This window comes from Lepidochelys olivacea (genome assembly GCF_965140295.1).
Source record: "Lepidochelys olivacea isolate rLepOli2 genome assembly, chromosome: 8".
Lineage (NCBI taxonomy): Eukaryota > Metazoa > Chordata > Testudines > Cheloniidae > Lepidochelys > Lepidochelys olivacea.
The window spans coordinates 97,240,861-97,255,739 of record NC_140418.1 but is presented as its reverse complement, the minus strand read 5'-3'; the positions used below and the strand labels follow the sequence as shown (position 1 = coordinate 97,255,739).

General features: G+C 43.7%; 1 protein-coding gene and 1 long non-coding RNA gene across 9 annotated transcripts in view; one reads left to right on the top strand and one right to left on the bottom strand.

Moving 5' to 3' along the window:
- The window catches only part of PODN (podocan), a 50,311-nt gene that overhangs the window by 2,825 nt on the left and 32,607 nt on the right, over positions 1 to 14,879 (top strand). For 4 of the 8 annotated variants that reach the window (XM_084637594.1, XM_084637601.1, XM_084637597.1 and 1 more), the window contains exons 2-4: positions 3,806 to 4,068; positions 6,845 to 6,938; positions 8,323 to 8,387. In XM_084637594.1, the coding sequence (XP_084493720.1) occupies positions 3,806 to 4,068; positions 6,845 to 6,938; positions 8,323 to 8,387 (422 nt within the window). The other 4 variants (XM_084637600.1, XM_084637595.1, XM_084637598.1 and 1 more) reach the window with 4 other exon arrangements.
- LOC311525444 overlaps positions 1 to 14,879 on the bottom strand; it is a 30,103-nt gene that overhangs the window by 1,548 nt on the left and 13,676 nt on the right. The window contains exons 2-3 of the long non-coding RNA XR_014712773.1: positions 874 to 1,062; positions 244 to 349 (exon numbers count right to left, since the gene is read on the bottom strand). This is a non-coding gene — a long non-coding RNA (uncharacterized lncRNA). The remainder of the gene's footprint in view (positions 1 to 243; positions 350 to 873; positions 1,063 to 14,879) is intronic.

Below are 14,879 nucleotides of genomic sequence, written 5' to 3'. Positions count from 1 at the left end.
GGCCAGCCACGGGTGTTTAATTGCAACATAGACAAACCCAATGCATCTGAGGGCCAGATTCTCACTTGCTCAAAAACAGCTGGTCTCCCAGTTCACACCATCTGAAAACCTGGCTCTGAGAGGTTCTTGTTTCTGAACTCAAAAGAGAAGCATTGATTGTCAGAACTGAATGGAGTAATTATGTCATATTAAGGGCGACAACCCATTATGTTTGGATCTTGAAGGAGCAGTATCAATACAAACCAGCTATCCCAGAAAGGCTGTTCCAGGACCTTCCATGTTTGGAACTGGTTGGAGCATGCAGTAGACCCTAGATCACATTGTCTCAAATGCTGCATCCTCTGCAGGACTGAAAAAAGAAGAAAGGATAAAATAAAGGCCACTACCAGCTCTTACTGCAAATCATCATCTATGAAACCTGAGACGTGCTAAGAATGAAACAGAGGGAGCTGGGTCTGCGCCAGCTGGCTCATTCGGCAGATATTTAACTTCTGTTTAGATTATTCCAACCTGCAGCCAGAAAGATAGAGGTTGAATAATAGCCAAGGCTCTAAGGTTCAGATAAATGTTGCTGTCCAAAATCAATGGACGATCCAGACCATATTTTACTGCAGTAGCTCAAGATTTCATTACGGTTCAATGCATATAAAACAGACGCAGTGTAGGGCCATCCTGACAGCATGGGTCACTATTTTCCAGCACACCTTGTTTACATTAACCAGGGCACTGTGTAGTGATGGGAATTTATTTCCATATGCAAAACTTTGTGGAACATTATGATCAACAGTTGCATAAGAATAACATTGCATAACCTCATATATAAATCTCTCCAAGGACCTGGCGTTTCTCAGTGTGAGAAAGGGAATAACTTACTTCAGTAGCTGGGTCTAGTTCAGTGGATGCTGCTACCCCTGCAGCCACACGGCGCCCGGGGTAGCCATTCTTGAGACACGTTGAAACAATAATGCAGTGGTTCTCAAACTGTGGTCGACATGGCACTGCCCAGTCACATGACCTTTATTCCTCTCCTTGTTTCCAGCTCCTAAATCGCTTTAAAAGAAACTGAAAATACATAAAGGGAGAGTAAGAATGGGCTAATGGTTAGGGTGTTAGTCTGGGGCTGGAGAGCTCAAGGCTGAAGTCCCAACTTTGCCACAAACCTCTGTGTAACCTTGCACAAGTCTCCCTGTGCCTTAATTCCCCCTAGGTCATCGGGGCACTATTAGGATAAAAAGACTAAAGACCATGAGGTACTCAGATACTATGGGTCATATAGAGATACAGAGAAAATGGTGGGGTCTAATTTAGCTGTTTCCACTCAAGAAAGAGATCTTGGAGTCTGTGGATAGTTCTCTGAAAACATCCACTCAATGTGCAGCAGCAGTCAAAAAAGCAAACAGAATGCTGAGAATAATTAAGAAAGGGATAGATAACAGGACAGAAAGTATCATGTTGCGTTTATATAAATCCATGGTACGCCCACATCTTGAATACCGCATGCAGATGTGGTCTCCCCATCTCAAAAAAGGTTCAGAAAAGGGCAACAAAAATGATTAGGGATATGGAACAGCTTCCGTATGAGGAGAGATTAATAAGTTTTGGACTCTTCAGCTTGGAAAAGATGACTAAGGGGGAGGATATGATAGAAGTCTATAAAATCATGACTGTTGTGGATAAAGTAAATAAGGAAATGTTATTTACTCCTTCTCATAACACAAGAACTAGGGGTCGCCAAGTGAAATTAATAGGCAGCTGATTTAAAACAAACAAAAGGAAGTATTTTTTCACACAACGTACAGTCAGTCAACCTGTGGAACTCCTTGCCAGAGGATGTTTTGAAGGCCAATACTATAACAGGGTTCAAAAAAGAACTAGATAAATTCATGGAGGATAGGTCCATCAATGGCTATTAGCCAGGATGGGCAGGGATGGTGTCCCTAACCTCTGTTTGCCAGAAGTTGGGAATGGATCACTTGATGCTTACCAGTTCTGTTCATTCCCTCTGGGGCACCTGGATTGACCACTGTCGGAAGACAGAATACTGGGCTAGATGGACCCTTGTTCTGACCCTGTATGGCCGTTCTTATATACCTTAGCTGGACAGATGAAATGCTTTTCTAATGTTCCATATGACAACTACTACAATCCTCACAGGGATGAGATGTTATTACAAATAGGAGGGAACAGTGGGTCAGTATCTATGAAGAGTTGTCTGTTGAATCACCAGTGCCACTGCTCTGTAAGTGTGATTGCTGTGTTATGCGTAAATAGCTAATGAAGTCCAACAGGTGGTGCTCAAGAATATGTAGCATACTTCCGAGTTCTGTAGGTCCAATAAAATACCTTGTTGTGCACTGCATAGGGCTTCCTCTTTAGATGGAGCTCTTAATAGAATCATAGAATCATAGAATATCAGGGTTGGAAGGGACCCCAGAAGGTCATCTAGTCCAACCCCCTGCTCAAAGCAGGACCAATTCCCAGTTAAATCATCCCAGCCAGGGCTTTGTCAAGCCTGACCTTAAAAACCTCTAAGGAAGGAGATTCTACCACCTCCCTAGGTAACGCATTCCAGTGTTTCACCACCCTCTTAGTGAAAAAGTTTTTCCTAATATCCAATCTAAACCTCCCCCACTGCAACTTGATAGCCACCCTCTGCACCCCTGGTCCTTTAGCCTCTTTCATGCACTTACTGTAGAATTCCTACTTTACCAAGATACTTATGTGTGCTTAAAAGGGCAGATCTGCTAGGCTCTGTGGCAAACCATTATGAGGAACAAATTAAACGTGAACAATCGTAATGCCATCTGGCAATAATACAGACAGGTGGAGGGTTTCCACAGCTGGGCTGGCTAATTGAAATATGCTGCAGTCTTGCCAAGTCTCAGTTTCCACTGGGCCTGGAGTCAGTCCGATAATGATGCGAGAAACTCCAGTCCTCTCCTGAATTTTAGCTTTGCCTGGCGGGGGAAACCGCCTTCTGATTAGCTGCTTTCCTTGCTTCTCTGGCTCCTGGAGAAGGGAAGCCAATCAGGGCTGTTGCAGGATGCAGGCTGAGCTCTCTCTATCTCCCTTCCTTGCAACCTGACACCTTCACTGTAGGGGGGGGGTGTGGAAGGAAGCAGAAAGAGCTCAGGGCAGCTCTGCTCCCTCCCTCTCTTCCTGTGAGCAAAAGGACTGTTCCTCCTCTTCCCTCCCAGACTGGAAGGGACAATGGGGGGTAAAAAGCTCCTGGAGCTGCTCCCAGCCCTAGCCTGGAAAGGGGAAAAGGGAATCCTGTTGCAGGTCCTTGCCAGGCCTGGGTGAGGGAGGGGAAAGTGTCCAGGAGCTGCAGAAGGAGCAGAAGTGAAACTGGAAGGGCAGTGCTGATGGGGAATTGAGGGGGCAGAATTAGTTGCTGGGCAGGGGGACAGGCAGATGTTGGGGGGAGAGCTCCTGCAATGGGAGCCAAAATCACCACAACCAATTTAGAAGTGAAAAGAGAAAAGCACAATACAAACTTTATAAAAAATCTCATGATTTTTGCCAATCGCTTTATTGTTAGGAGGCTGACTCAGGATTTTTGAATCTGTGGGGTTGACAATACTGATGCTGAGAAGTTAGCTTGGTTGCCCGCACGGCAATTAGACCCATTCTGCTATTTGGTGTGATTTTTACTGTTTAAATCGCCTGCTATGTGGCAGTCAACCCGAAATGATTAGGTCCTTTACCTTCCACTTGTAGTTTGTGTTGGGCTTTAAAACAGAAATAGTATTTAGCCTGCAAAAATGCTAACTCCCCATTTACCGTGATGTTTGTTTGGTTTCAGTGGAAATGCTTCCAAGCAGCAGATCCCTGCTGGTGCTGTGGCTTTTGGTATTTAGCTACAATATGATCCATGGTCACAATGATGAAGACAATGAGTTTCTGGAAAATTCATCCAAATTACTGAATCCAGACCCTAATTTCCTGGCTCCGGACTGCCCTAGAGACTGTACCTGCACCCAGGAAGGAGTTGTGGATTGTGGAGGGATCGATCTGAAAGAATTTCCCATAGATTTACCAGAGTCAACAAACCACCTTTCCTTGCAGGTAAAATAAAACACAACAGGATTGTTCACCAAAACAGCAGGCCTGATTCAGCGCTATCCCATGGCTCCTTTGAATAGCGCCAGTGGGGGCCTATCCACTTGCCTCAGAGCTGGGGTGTTCTGGGACTGGCTGTGGGTAGAGAAAATGTATGGCAGGGCATCCCTACCCTCAGCTGTTTCTCACTGCCATAAAACCCATGTGGTCTAAGACAGTGGGGAGCACAAGGTAGAGCAGCCCTGATGGCTAGGCTGGGGCCACACTGTGCCCTGGCAGCCCATGGATTAGTCCCCAGAAGATTCCCTACCCCTAGCTCCCAAGGCTGCTTGCATCTCTGGCTCTCTGATTTTCCCTTTCTGTTTCTTCTTTCACCTTCCTGGCTCAGAGGTCAGCGATCTGATCAGCAGAAAGATTCTGTGCCTGACAAATATTAATTACATTGAAGTTTATATTCATTTATTTTAAAACGTTTTTTTCCCCTCAGACAGGTATGGAAGACCTTTAACTCTGGTATTACTCCTCCCTGAGATCTGGTTGTGTAAGGAGAGCAAATGATCAAAGTTGAGACCTTCCTTGTGGCTCAGAGGAGAATTTTTCCTCAAATAAGAGCCTCCAGTGTATAATAATTCTTAATTCTGCTCTCCCTTTGAAAACCCAGGCTTAATTCTTCCCTGGTGTAACTGCAGCAGCTGCCAAGAAGTTCCCTCGTCTCACTTATTAATTGAAATATCATAAACAGGATCCACTGGCCCAGATGCATTGCCCTACCCCCAGTGCCAAACATCCCCCAAGCCCCCATCTATACAGAAACATGGGAAGTTAAATGGTCGTGATGAGCAAAATCATCCAAATGAGAAGAACTTACAAGGGCTGAAAACAGCCATCTTGCGACCTCGTTGGGAACCCACAGGGAGGGAATTCCATAGATGAGGCCCTTGCACGCAGCTGGTGCTGACCTCATCCAAGCCAAGTTCAGCAATATGATCCCAGTGGATCATTTTAAAATGGAAGGCAGTAGGCATAATAAGCTCACTTCCCTAAATAATGGTTATGTTTATTGAGGCTGAGTGGTTTTTCAGGGCAAGGGTATGCATGTGTGAGGATATATGTTCTAAACTTCTTAGGCCTTGTCTACATGGGAAAGTGTTACCAGCATAACCCTCTGTGTGGACTCTCATTCTGGAGGGTGGCTTTTTTTTTTTTTTTTAGTTAAACCTCTTCCCAAGTAACTGACAAACTAAATGTAATAAAGGCACTCATGCTGATGTCAGAGTGCTTTCTAGGGGATTATACTACTGTAACTACACTGGATTAAATTCATGCCTTAGTTATACAAGTCTAACTTTCCCATGTCGACAGGTCCTTAGAAGAATCAACTCACACTGTGCTGTCAGTAGCTTCATTTGCCAAGAAGGGGTTTTTGCAGGAGTTTAGTAAGTTGCAATTTAATTAAAGGCATATTTTTCCTCCCTTTGATCCATCGTCTGCGGCCTCTGGTAGAGCAGGGCAGTTGTGTTCAAGACAAGGTGATTAATGCTGGTGTTCATCAAGTCTGACTGAAAGTCCTTAAAATTAAGCCCTTCCCTTTCCTTGCTTGCCACAGTGGTGCTGTGTTACTGCTCCCCATCAGGCAAGCGTTTGATCAAGTGTGGATTGCTATTCATTCATAAGTTTTGAAATGTTTTAGTGCCAGGCCAGTGGAACACATTCATAATTATTCTTTTTTACTGGAGAACGTGAGCCAGATTGTGCGCTTGGTTAAAGCAGCGTGAATTCAAAGTAATTCCACAGTCAATGCAGTGACTGCAGATTCCTGCTGGTATGGAATGTGTCCTGTGGTCCCTAATTAGTGTATTTTTGGTATTTATCATATTTGATAAATTGATGGAGTGCACAGTTTTGCAATGGAAAATTCAGAGTTGTCAATCAACGCACAGCTGTAGTCAGAAAAGTTGTAATGTAAAATGACACCTTATTACTCAACAGATCTGCTCCAGGTGTGTTCCAGTTAGAGCTATTTTACTGTCAAAACAGAAGTTTAACTCCTGTTAGCCCACTAGATGGGCTGTGGGAGACTGGACAGGATTCCATACTGTAAGCTCTTTGGAGAAGAGGCTGTAATTTTCTATATATAGCTCTTAGCCACTGACATGGTTGAGGCCTATAGATGCTACCATAATATACATGTTTAATACGAATATGAACGCTGTTAAGCCTTGTATACTATAAAATAATGTTAACTAAAGTCTGATGGCAGATTCTTTATTAGCGGTGGCATGTCAGAAATAGAACCCAACTTGACTTTCAGATCTCATGATGAGTTTGCAGTTCGGAAAAAAATCTTTCATTCTACTTATAAAACCAATCACGTTTGATTTAAAAAAAATAAAACCACTGACAGAAAATAAACCTGGGACCCCCCCCGCAATATGCCAGTCTTACATAGTCCTTTTTCAGAGTAAAGCTGTGCTTTAATTACCTGCCAGCTGTTCAGAGGGTTTGTCTCTGGCTAAGGGCATTATAGGCTTTACTAGAACCTGTTCCTCATAAAGTACAGGACCTGGATATTTCTAGGGATGATCCCAAGCTGCAGAACATGGCTTTGCAAGATTTCAAATTCTGCTAACTTTGGGTTTGTCAGATTTGAGATCTGAGTTTGGCCTTTATAGTCAAGGGTCTATTTTTGACATTCAGATCCAGATCCAAAATTTCCAAAAGTTCAGAGCTAGGGTCCTTCTCTGATTACTTAACTGATGATTTCTATTCTTCCTTTCCTTAGAATAACCAGATAGAAGAAATCTTTCCAGAAGAGCTTGCACGTCTTTACAGACTAGAAACGCTCAATTTACAGAACAACAGGCTCACTTCAAAAGGTAAGCTGGAAAAGCCAAGCATCAGAGTATAGAGAGCCACTGATGAGCACTGCAGCAAGCCAGTCAATGGTCACAGATGGACGGCGTGAGGAACGGTGCGTGTGCTCAGATGTTATTAAATGATTAGAATGGTTGGCTAATCAGTGTCACTCCTTTGGCCAGCACACAAAACGTGGAGGCACTTCATCATCTGAAAAATAATGCTCAGTGCATAAAAATGCAGTCCTCCTTGTACCAAAGGAAGAGACATGGCAGCAATATTATGTACTGTGGCATAGTACACGCATATCCAGGAAACTCCCTCCAGTCCCTCTAGAGCGCATCAGTACAATCCAAATTGGATCCAGAAATATCTGCATGCTGAACAAATTCCCTATGACAGAGCCTGCTCCTTAATTCACTCCTTCAGTTCAATTCAGTTAATTTGATGTCTAAATTACTCAAAACCTTTGGAACCAAACCATATTAATTAAAAATAACATAACTCCCACCCTTTCTGTCAACCCACTTTGACTGCTTCAGGCAAGTTTTGCTGGATAAGTCAAGCACTCGAACATTGCCATTTAGTTAATAAGGAAAAGGCCAGATTTTGAAAGAGGAAGAAAAGAGAGGCTGGGGAAGAGCCACATGATAATAAAGGGGGAAGGTGTGTGATTCAGAATGGTACTGCTGTCAACACCCTCTGGTGTGACCCTGTCTGTGAGGTACACCCTACTACTCAAACGGATAACAGGAGCAGCCTCCTATTTCAGGGTGTACAAGTAGACTTGATTGGAAGCACTGGGCCATTGTACATCGATAATGCACAGCAAAATGAAAATTTTACTTAATAGATTCAGGACCTGGTCTTGTTCCCTTTTCAGTTAATAGTGAAACTTCTTCCATTAACTTCAGTGGGTGCATGATTGAGCCGTAAGTTTCAAATATGCTATGATTTAGACTATGTCCTTATGAGAAGAATTTTCTACAAGTTCATAAAAAGAAATTAACCAAAAAACTCTAAAGATGTTGAGGTGCAGGGGAGGGAAGAAAATCCACATTTGATTCCTGTCCTTTCTTCCCAGGCAGCATGGATGCTCTGTGCAGTTAGTAATATATATCCCACAGCAAGCGACCTTAAATCCGGTGCACTCTTTTACGTCTTCTGATCATCACGCTCGTTACTACAGGCTAAGCAATGTGCTTTGTTCAGACAGCTCTTTTTATGAATCTCTTTAGCCTTTATAATAACAGAAAATGAAACAACAATGAAAAGCATGTGTCAGGTTGTTTCTGAAAAATATTTAAAACTTACATTATAGATATCCTTTGGGAGACAAAAAAGCCCCTCTAGCATTCTCATTCACAAAGGGTGCTGACTGTAAATCATTCCTGTTGTTTGAAGGGCTTCCAGAGGAGGCATTTGAACAGCTGGAGAATCTGAATTACTTGTACCTTGCAAACAATAAGGTAAGAGGGGACATGGTTTTTGTAGATGCCTTCTGGCGTTATTCATAAAGTTAAACAATAATGATGATTTTAAAAAATACGTTTGTTCTCCATGCCTGTCATGTTGTGCTGAGGTGTGTAGTTCCAATCAGGGCTCATCTGGGGCTATCTACAATTAAAACTTCCGTCATGCTGCAAAACTGTTAAGGCAAAAGGGCTATTTATGCTCTTAAGATGTTGTGTGAAGACGTTCGTTTTAAGAGTGCATCAATCGGTAAGAGAGAGGTAGAAATTAATCACTCAAAATAGAGCTCTCACCTGTGTGCACAGAGTTTAATACCATCTGGAATCAGTGTAAACTTCTGCACTGAGGCAATAGCGCACAAGTGATTTCAATCCATTACTTCACGCATATACAGGCAAAAGAGTTTTCATCCACAAGCTCATTTGACCATGTGGTGTTTGAACATGTAAAGTCTATAACCTGCACTCACTGGGGACCTGATCCAAAGCCCACTAAGTCAAGAGAGAGACTCCCACTGACTTGAAGATGACATTCAATAATGACAAGTGCAAAGTACTACACCTCATTTAGAAGGGAAAATCAAATGCGCAAATACAAAATGGGGGATTACTGACTAGGCAGTAGCACTGTATGACACCGATGTTAGACACAGGAGGTAATCATTAAGCCCTACTTGGCACTAGTGAGGCCAAAGCTGGAGCACTGTCTCCAGTTTTGGGTGCCACTTTAAAAAAGATGTGTATAAACTGGAGAGTGTCCAGAGGAGAGTAATGAAAATGATAAAAGATTTAGAAAACCTGACCTGTGAGGAAAGGTTAAAAAAACTGGGAGTATTTAGTCTTGAGAAAAGGAGATTAAGGGGGGCACTGAAAAATGTCTTCAAATATGTTAATTGATCACTGTCCTCTTTGTAACAGCCCTTGTTTTCCAGGTCCACCGAATGTAGGACAAGCAATAATAGGCTAGTCTGCAGCAAGGGAGATTTAAATTCAATATTAGGAAAAACTTTCTAACTATAAGGATAGTTAAGTATGGAATAGGCGTCAAAGGGAGGTTGTGGAATCCCCATCATTAGAGGTTTTAAAGAATACATTCGATAAACACCTGTCAGTTATGGTCTAGCTATACTTGGTCCTGCCTCAGTGCATGGGGTAGATCTGAGTGACCTCTTGAAGTCCCTTCCAGCTCTGCATGCCATGATTCTATGATTCTGTGGGCTTTGGATCAGGCCCTAGTTGGTGTACTTTTTCACCTGCACACAGAGATGATAGTGCACATAAACTGTGAGTGCAGGTATACAAAGCTGCACACACACTAGAAGAGGTTGGGTTAAGCCGCATTGAAAAACAGGTCCTAACACTTTGGAGTGGGACTCTCATAATGAACAGTCAAGAACTGAACCACAACATTCTCCATGGATCCCATTCCCATCATGTCTACAGGAGCTATACACATGCATAGTAGAGACAACTGCCCGCCAAATGTGGGTTCTATGGATTAGGAGAACTGTGGAGTGAGTGGAAGTGGATGTTAAAGATGAGCTAGTGCCTCTGAGGTTTTGGGACATGATGGAAGCATACCCCCATTCCCCGCAATTTATTGTGTGCCATGTGTCCCACGGTAGTGTCTGGTTCACATAAGAGACTAAGTGCCTACTGTTGCTAGCAGCTAATCAAGTTACTTCTTTAGCTCAAATGGTTGGAGCGCGTACTTCTAGTGGTTAAGGTCTCAGGTCCCTGCTGATGACCCATGGTAGCAGTCACGACAGATACCCCAGGCCTTGATGAAAAGGTTATACTATCTCAACAGGAATGGAAATACCCTCTCTGATATCACCTTACTCCCGCTTGGTTCTGCAGTGAAACCATTTTTTAAATGAACCCACACAATTACTTGCTATGGAAGGAAACGTAATGTCACAGAAAAGTATGGCTTAAAGCACCAGGCACAGGTCAGTGGGAAAAGGAGAAAGTGCAGCTGTGCAAACAGACAGCCCCTTTTAGACAGAAAAAGAAATGAAATTCTCTATCTGTTTAACCACACTTTTTTTTTAATGTCTGTGATCCTTTGGCCTTTAGATTACATACCATGTGGCCAGATTCTGGTCTAAATGTCCTGCCAGGACAAATCCATAATAACATCATGGATTTCCCTTGGTGTGACTGAGCTCAGAATTTGCCCCTTAGTACAACTACATCACATTCTCTACTCTTTCAAGCCACATGTCCATGTAATGGTCTTGGCAGCAAGTAGATCCATAAAAGAGAAGAACAAGCCAGGCTGTGACTAATATTCCAGAACTTTGCAGTCCAACTTTTCCTGTGTGATAAAACAAAGTGTTTGGCTTTTCCTGAGACTGTTGCAGGGAGAGACACACATCCAAGATAAAAATGCAAACATCAGCAAATTGTCAGAAGCAGTTACAGTGAGAAGTTGTGGACCCACAAAAATAACACGTCTTCAGAAATCATGAGCCAGGACAAACCAGATTGGTTTTGTGTTGCATCCATGCTGCCATGGGAAGTGCTTCAGCTCAGGCAACTGTGGTGTTTGGAGGAGGGCAGGGGTTTGCTGGTAGTTTACTTCTCTCATTGTATGGAAGGAGGCTTGTCTTGATGTTGTTTTAGTTAGTGGCAGTTCTGATTATTTCACAGACAGGTAAATTGGCAGGGTGGCTTTTTTAATTAGTATAACTAGGCTAATACATAACCCTGCTGTATTGTAGGTGTATCACTCACCATAAGTAAATAACTTATATTGTCGTTTCTTATTTAAAGTCCCCAAGAACACCCACAAGAAGCCTTGGTCACGTAGCCTGTGGGGAGCCACAGCAGGCCACATTTTTACCAAAAACCTCACCTGCTGAAATGTAGGGCAGGGCACTGAGCTGCTATATTGATTACTTTAAGATAATTATCAACCCTTTGGGTCAGGGAGGCTTTAGATTTCTCAGTATTCCCGTAGTGATATGGGATTCACTGGATCCAAGGCTTCTCTGTTTGTGTTAGGGTCTACAGCGGGCAAGGAGAAAATTGGTTCCAAAATCTGAAGACAACTTTTATGGCAGCACTGTAATTGGTTACCCTACCAGTTAGCAGTTGGGGAAAGAAACCTGTAATATGGAGAGGGGGAGGAGGGCAGCCACAAGGCTGCAGAGAAAATCACATTAGTCCAAGTCACTAGATTGCTGCTAGATTAGTGGGCTCCAAACTTTTTGAATCTCTCGCCCCCAGGGCCAGCTCTAGGGAAGCAAAAAAAAAAAAAAAAAGAAAAAGAAAGAAAAAGAAAAAGAAAAAGAAAAAAGGAGAGCTGCCACCGGTGTGCCGCCTGAGACGGAGCGGGGAGGGCTGAAGAATCAAAGGTCCAGGCAGCAGCGCTCCTCCTGCCGCACACCCCACTTTGGAGACCGCTGTGTTAGACAATAGTGATGGGAGAGTGCCCAGCCACTGAATCTACTTTAACTCTAACAACGATGAAAACCCAACATACATTCTCCAAAGAGCCAACCAATGAAAATCACCATTCAGTCCTATGGGTATTACTCTAGAATAGTGCATTCAGCACGCCATCCATCCTGTGTACTGCAGGAGAAGCAGCACAAGTTTGGAAAATTCATCGTTCTCTGCAGGAGCAGATACAGCAAATAGCTCTCAAGACAAACTTGCTATTGTCGGACAATTGAGGCCCCTGCAGGGAGTGTTGTGGGTTGTTTTTTTTTCCTAGTTGGCAATACCTGGAACGCAAAAACACACACTTGGATTGAACATTGGTTAGACCTGTCATGGCAGGTGAGAGAAAGGACAGTGATGTTCCCTCAGCTGGTCGCATTACCATTTCTAGTAAGAGAATGGGATTTCCCTTCGGAGATGTGTTCTGTAATTTTCAACAGGCTTCTACGCACCTGAGGTGGATGAAAGTATAACTTGCCAAACATCAGAGTAACTTGTTTATAGGCTTTTGAGAGCAGCCATGTTTTTCTCATGTCTGCCTCATATCAAGAGGATGGAATGCAGAGGGGTGATGAGAAGGTAAATCTGATATTGACACTTCTGTGCAATGCAGCTCCTGGAAACATACACAAAGATCCTAGTGCTCTTCAACCATCTTTTGGCTCTTGGTGAACACACACACAAAACAGTTCATCCAGTTATAAATGCCAATGAGTGAAAGTTCTAACACTAGGACAGTTGTTGTGTCAGTTCTATCATTATTGTATCCCTTCCTTCTACTCCTGCTACCTAGCTGTGAAACAGATTAAGAAAGGGCTGCCTGCTTCTTTCTGCTAAATCTGAGCATGCCTTCTTATATCTGAAATCTGCTTGGGCAGCAGCAGCTGTCCAATCCCAAATAGTTGATGCAAGCTGGTCCTGGAAGAGGAAGAGATGCCGAGAAAAGGATCTGAGCAGCTTGATCTTTCTTTCTTTCTTTCTTTCTTTCTTTCTTTCTTTCTTTCTTTCTTTCTTTCTTTCTTTCTTTCAGAACGAAACACCTCCTCTCTATTTTCTTTCTCTGTGGTTTTCAGTGGTTCTGTTATTTCTCTGAGTGCCCCACAGGGCTGTCCAGGGCTGTTGTGTGTTTCATATATAGTAACTCCTCACTTAACGTTGTAGTTATGTTCCTGAAAAATGCAAATTTAAGCAAAATGATGTTAAGTGAATCCAATTTCCTCATAAGAATTAATGTAAATGGGGGGGTTAGGTTCCAGGGAAATTTTTTTCATCAGACAAAAGACATATATACACACACACACACACACACACACACACAGAGTATAAGTTTTAAAAAACAATTTAATATTGGTACACAGTGATGATGATTGTGAGGCTTGGTTGAGGTGGTGGAGTCAGAGGGTGGGATATTTCCCAGGGAATGCCTTACTGCTAAATGATGAACTAGCAATTGGCTGAGCCCTCAAGCATTAACTCATCGTTAATGTAGCCTCACACTCTACAAGGCAGCACGAATGGAGGGAGGGGAGACAGCATGGCAGACAGAGACACATACCATGTGTGTGTGAGAGAGATGCGCATTTCCCCTTTAAGTACGCTGATCTCACTCTTAGATACACTGCCTCGTTAAGTAGATCAGCAAGCTGAGACCGCAGCTGCTGCCAGGAAGCTCCCTCCCTCCTGAGCCCTGTCGTGTGTCCCCCCTGCTCTATGGAAGATGGGGTAAGCAGGGTGCACGAGCAGGGGGGAGGGGAACACCCTGACATTAGGCCCCCTTTTCCTCCCCTTCCCCCCACATAGCAAGCAGGAAGCTCGGGAAGCAGCTCCAAGGCAGAGGGCAGGAGCAGCACAGGGCAGTGGGGGGAGGGACAGCTGAACTGCCAGCAATTGATAGCCTGGGAACTTAGGGGAGCGCAGAGCTGATAGGGCAGCTGCCAGTCCACCCTGGTTCCAAGCCCCCGCCAGCCAGCTGCAACGGGCTGCTCTTTCTGCAAGCAGTGGACAAAGCAGGTGGCTGCCAAATGATGTTATAAGGGAGCATTGCACAACTTTAAACGAGCACATTCCCTAATTGATCAGCAACGTAACAACGAAACCACATTAACCAAGATGACTTTAAGTGAGGAGTTACTGTATCTGCTTTGACCCAGCTGACAATGTATGCAGACAGCAAAGCTTGAACCTGGATGGAAGTGACTAATTGCATATATGAATGAGTTCCTGTGTCTGATTTCTTTGTATTATGCCATAGTAGAGAATCATAGAATCATAGAATATCAGGGTTGGAAGGGACCTCAGGAGGTCCAATCCCCTGCTCAAAGCAGGACCAATCCCCAACTAAATCACCCCAGCGAGGGCTTTGTCAAGCCTGACCATAAAAACCTGTAAGGAAGGAGATTCCACCACCTCCCTAGGTAATGCATTCCAGTGCTTCACCACCCTCCTAGTGAAAAAGTTTTTCCTAATAGCCAACCTAAACCTCCCCCTCTGCAACTTGAGATCATTACTCCTCGTTCTGTCATCTGCTACCACTGAGAACAGTCTAGATCCATCCTCTTTGGAACCCCCTTTCAGGTAGTTGAAAGCAGCTATCAAATCCCCCCTCATTCTTCTCTTCTGTAGACTAAATAATCCCAGTTCCCTCAGCCTCTCCTCATAAGTCATGTGCTCCAGCCCCCTAATCATTTTTGTTGCCTTTCACTAGACTCTTTCAAATTTTTTCACATCCTTCTTGTAGTGTGGGGCCCAAAACTGGACATAGTACTCCAGATGAGGCTTCACCAATGCCAAATAGAGGGGAATGATCACGTCCCTCAATCTGCTGGCAATGCTCCCACATATACATCCCAAAATGCAGTTGGCCTTCTTGGCAACAAGGGCACACTGGTGACTCATATCCAGCTTCTCGTCCACTGTAACCCCTAGGTCCTTTTCTGTAGAACTGCTGCCTAGCCGCTTGGTCCCTATTGTGTAGCAGTGCATGGGATTCTTCCGTCCTAAGTACAGGACTCTGCACTTGTCCTTGTTGAACCTCATCAG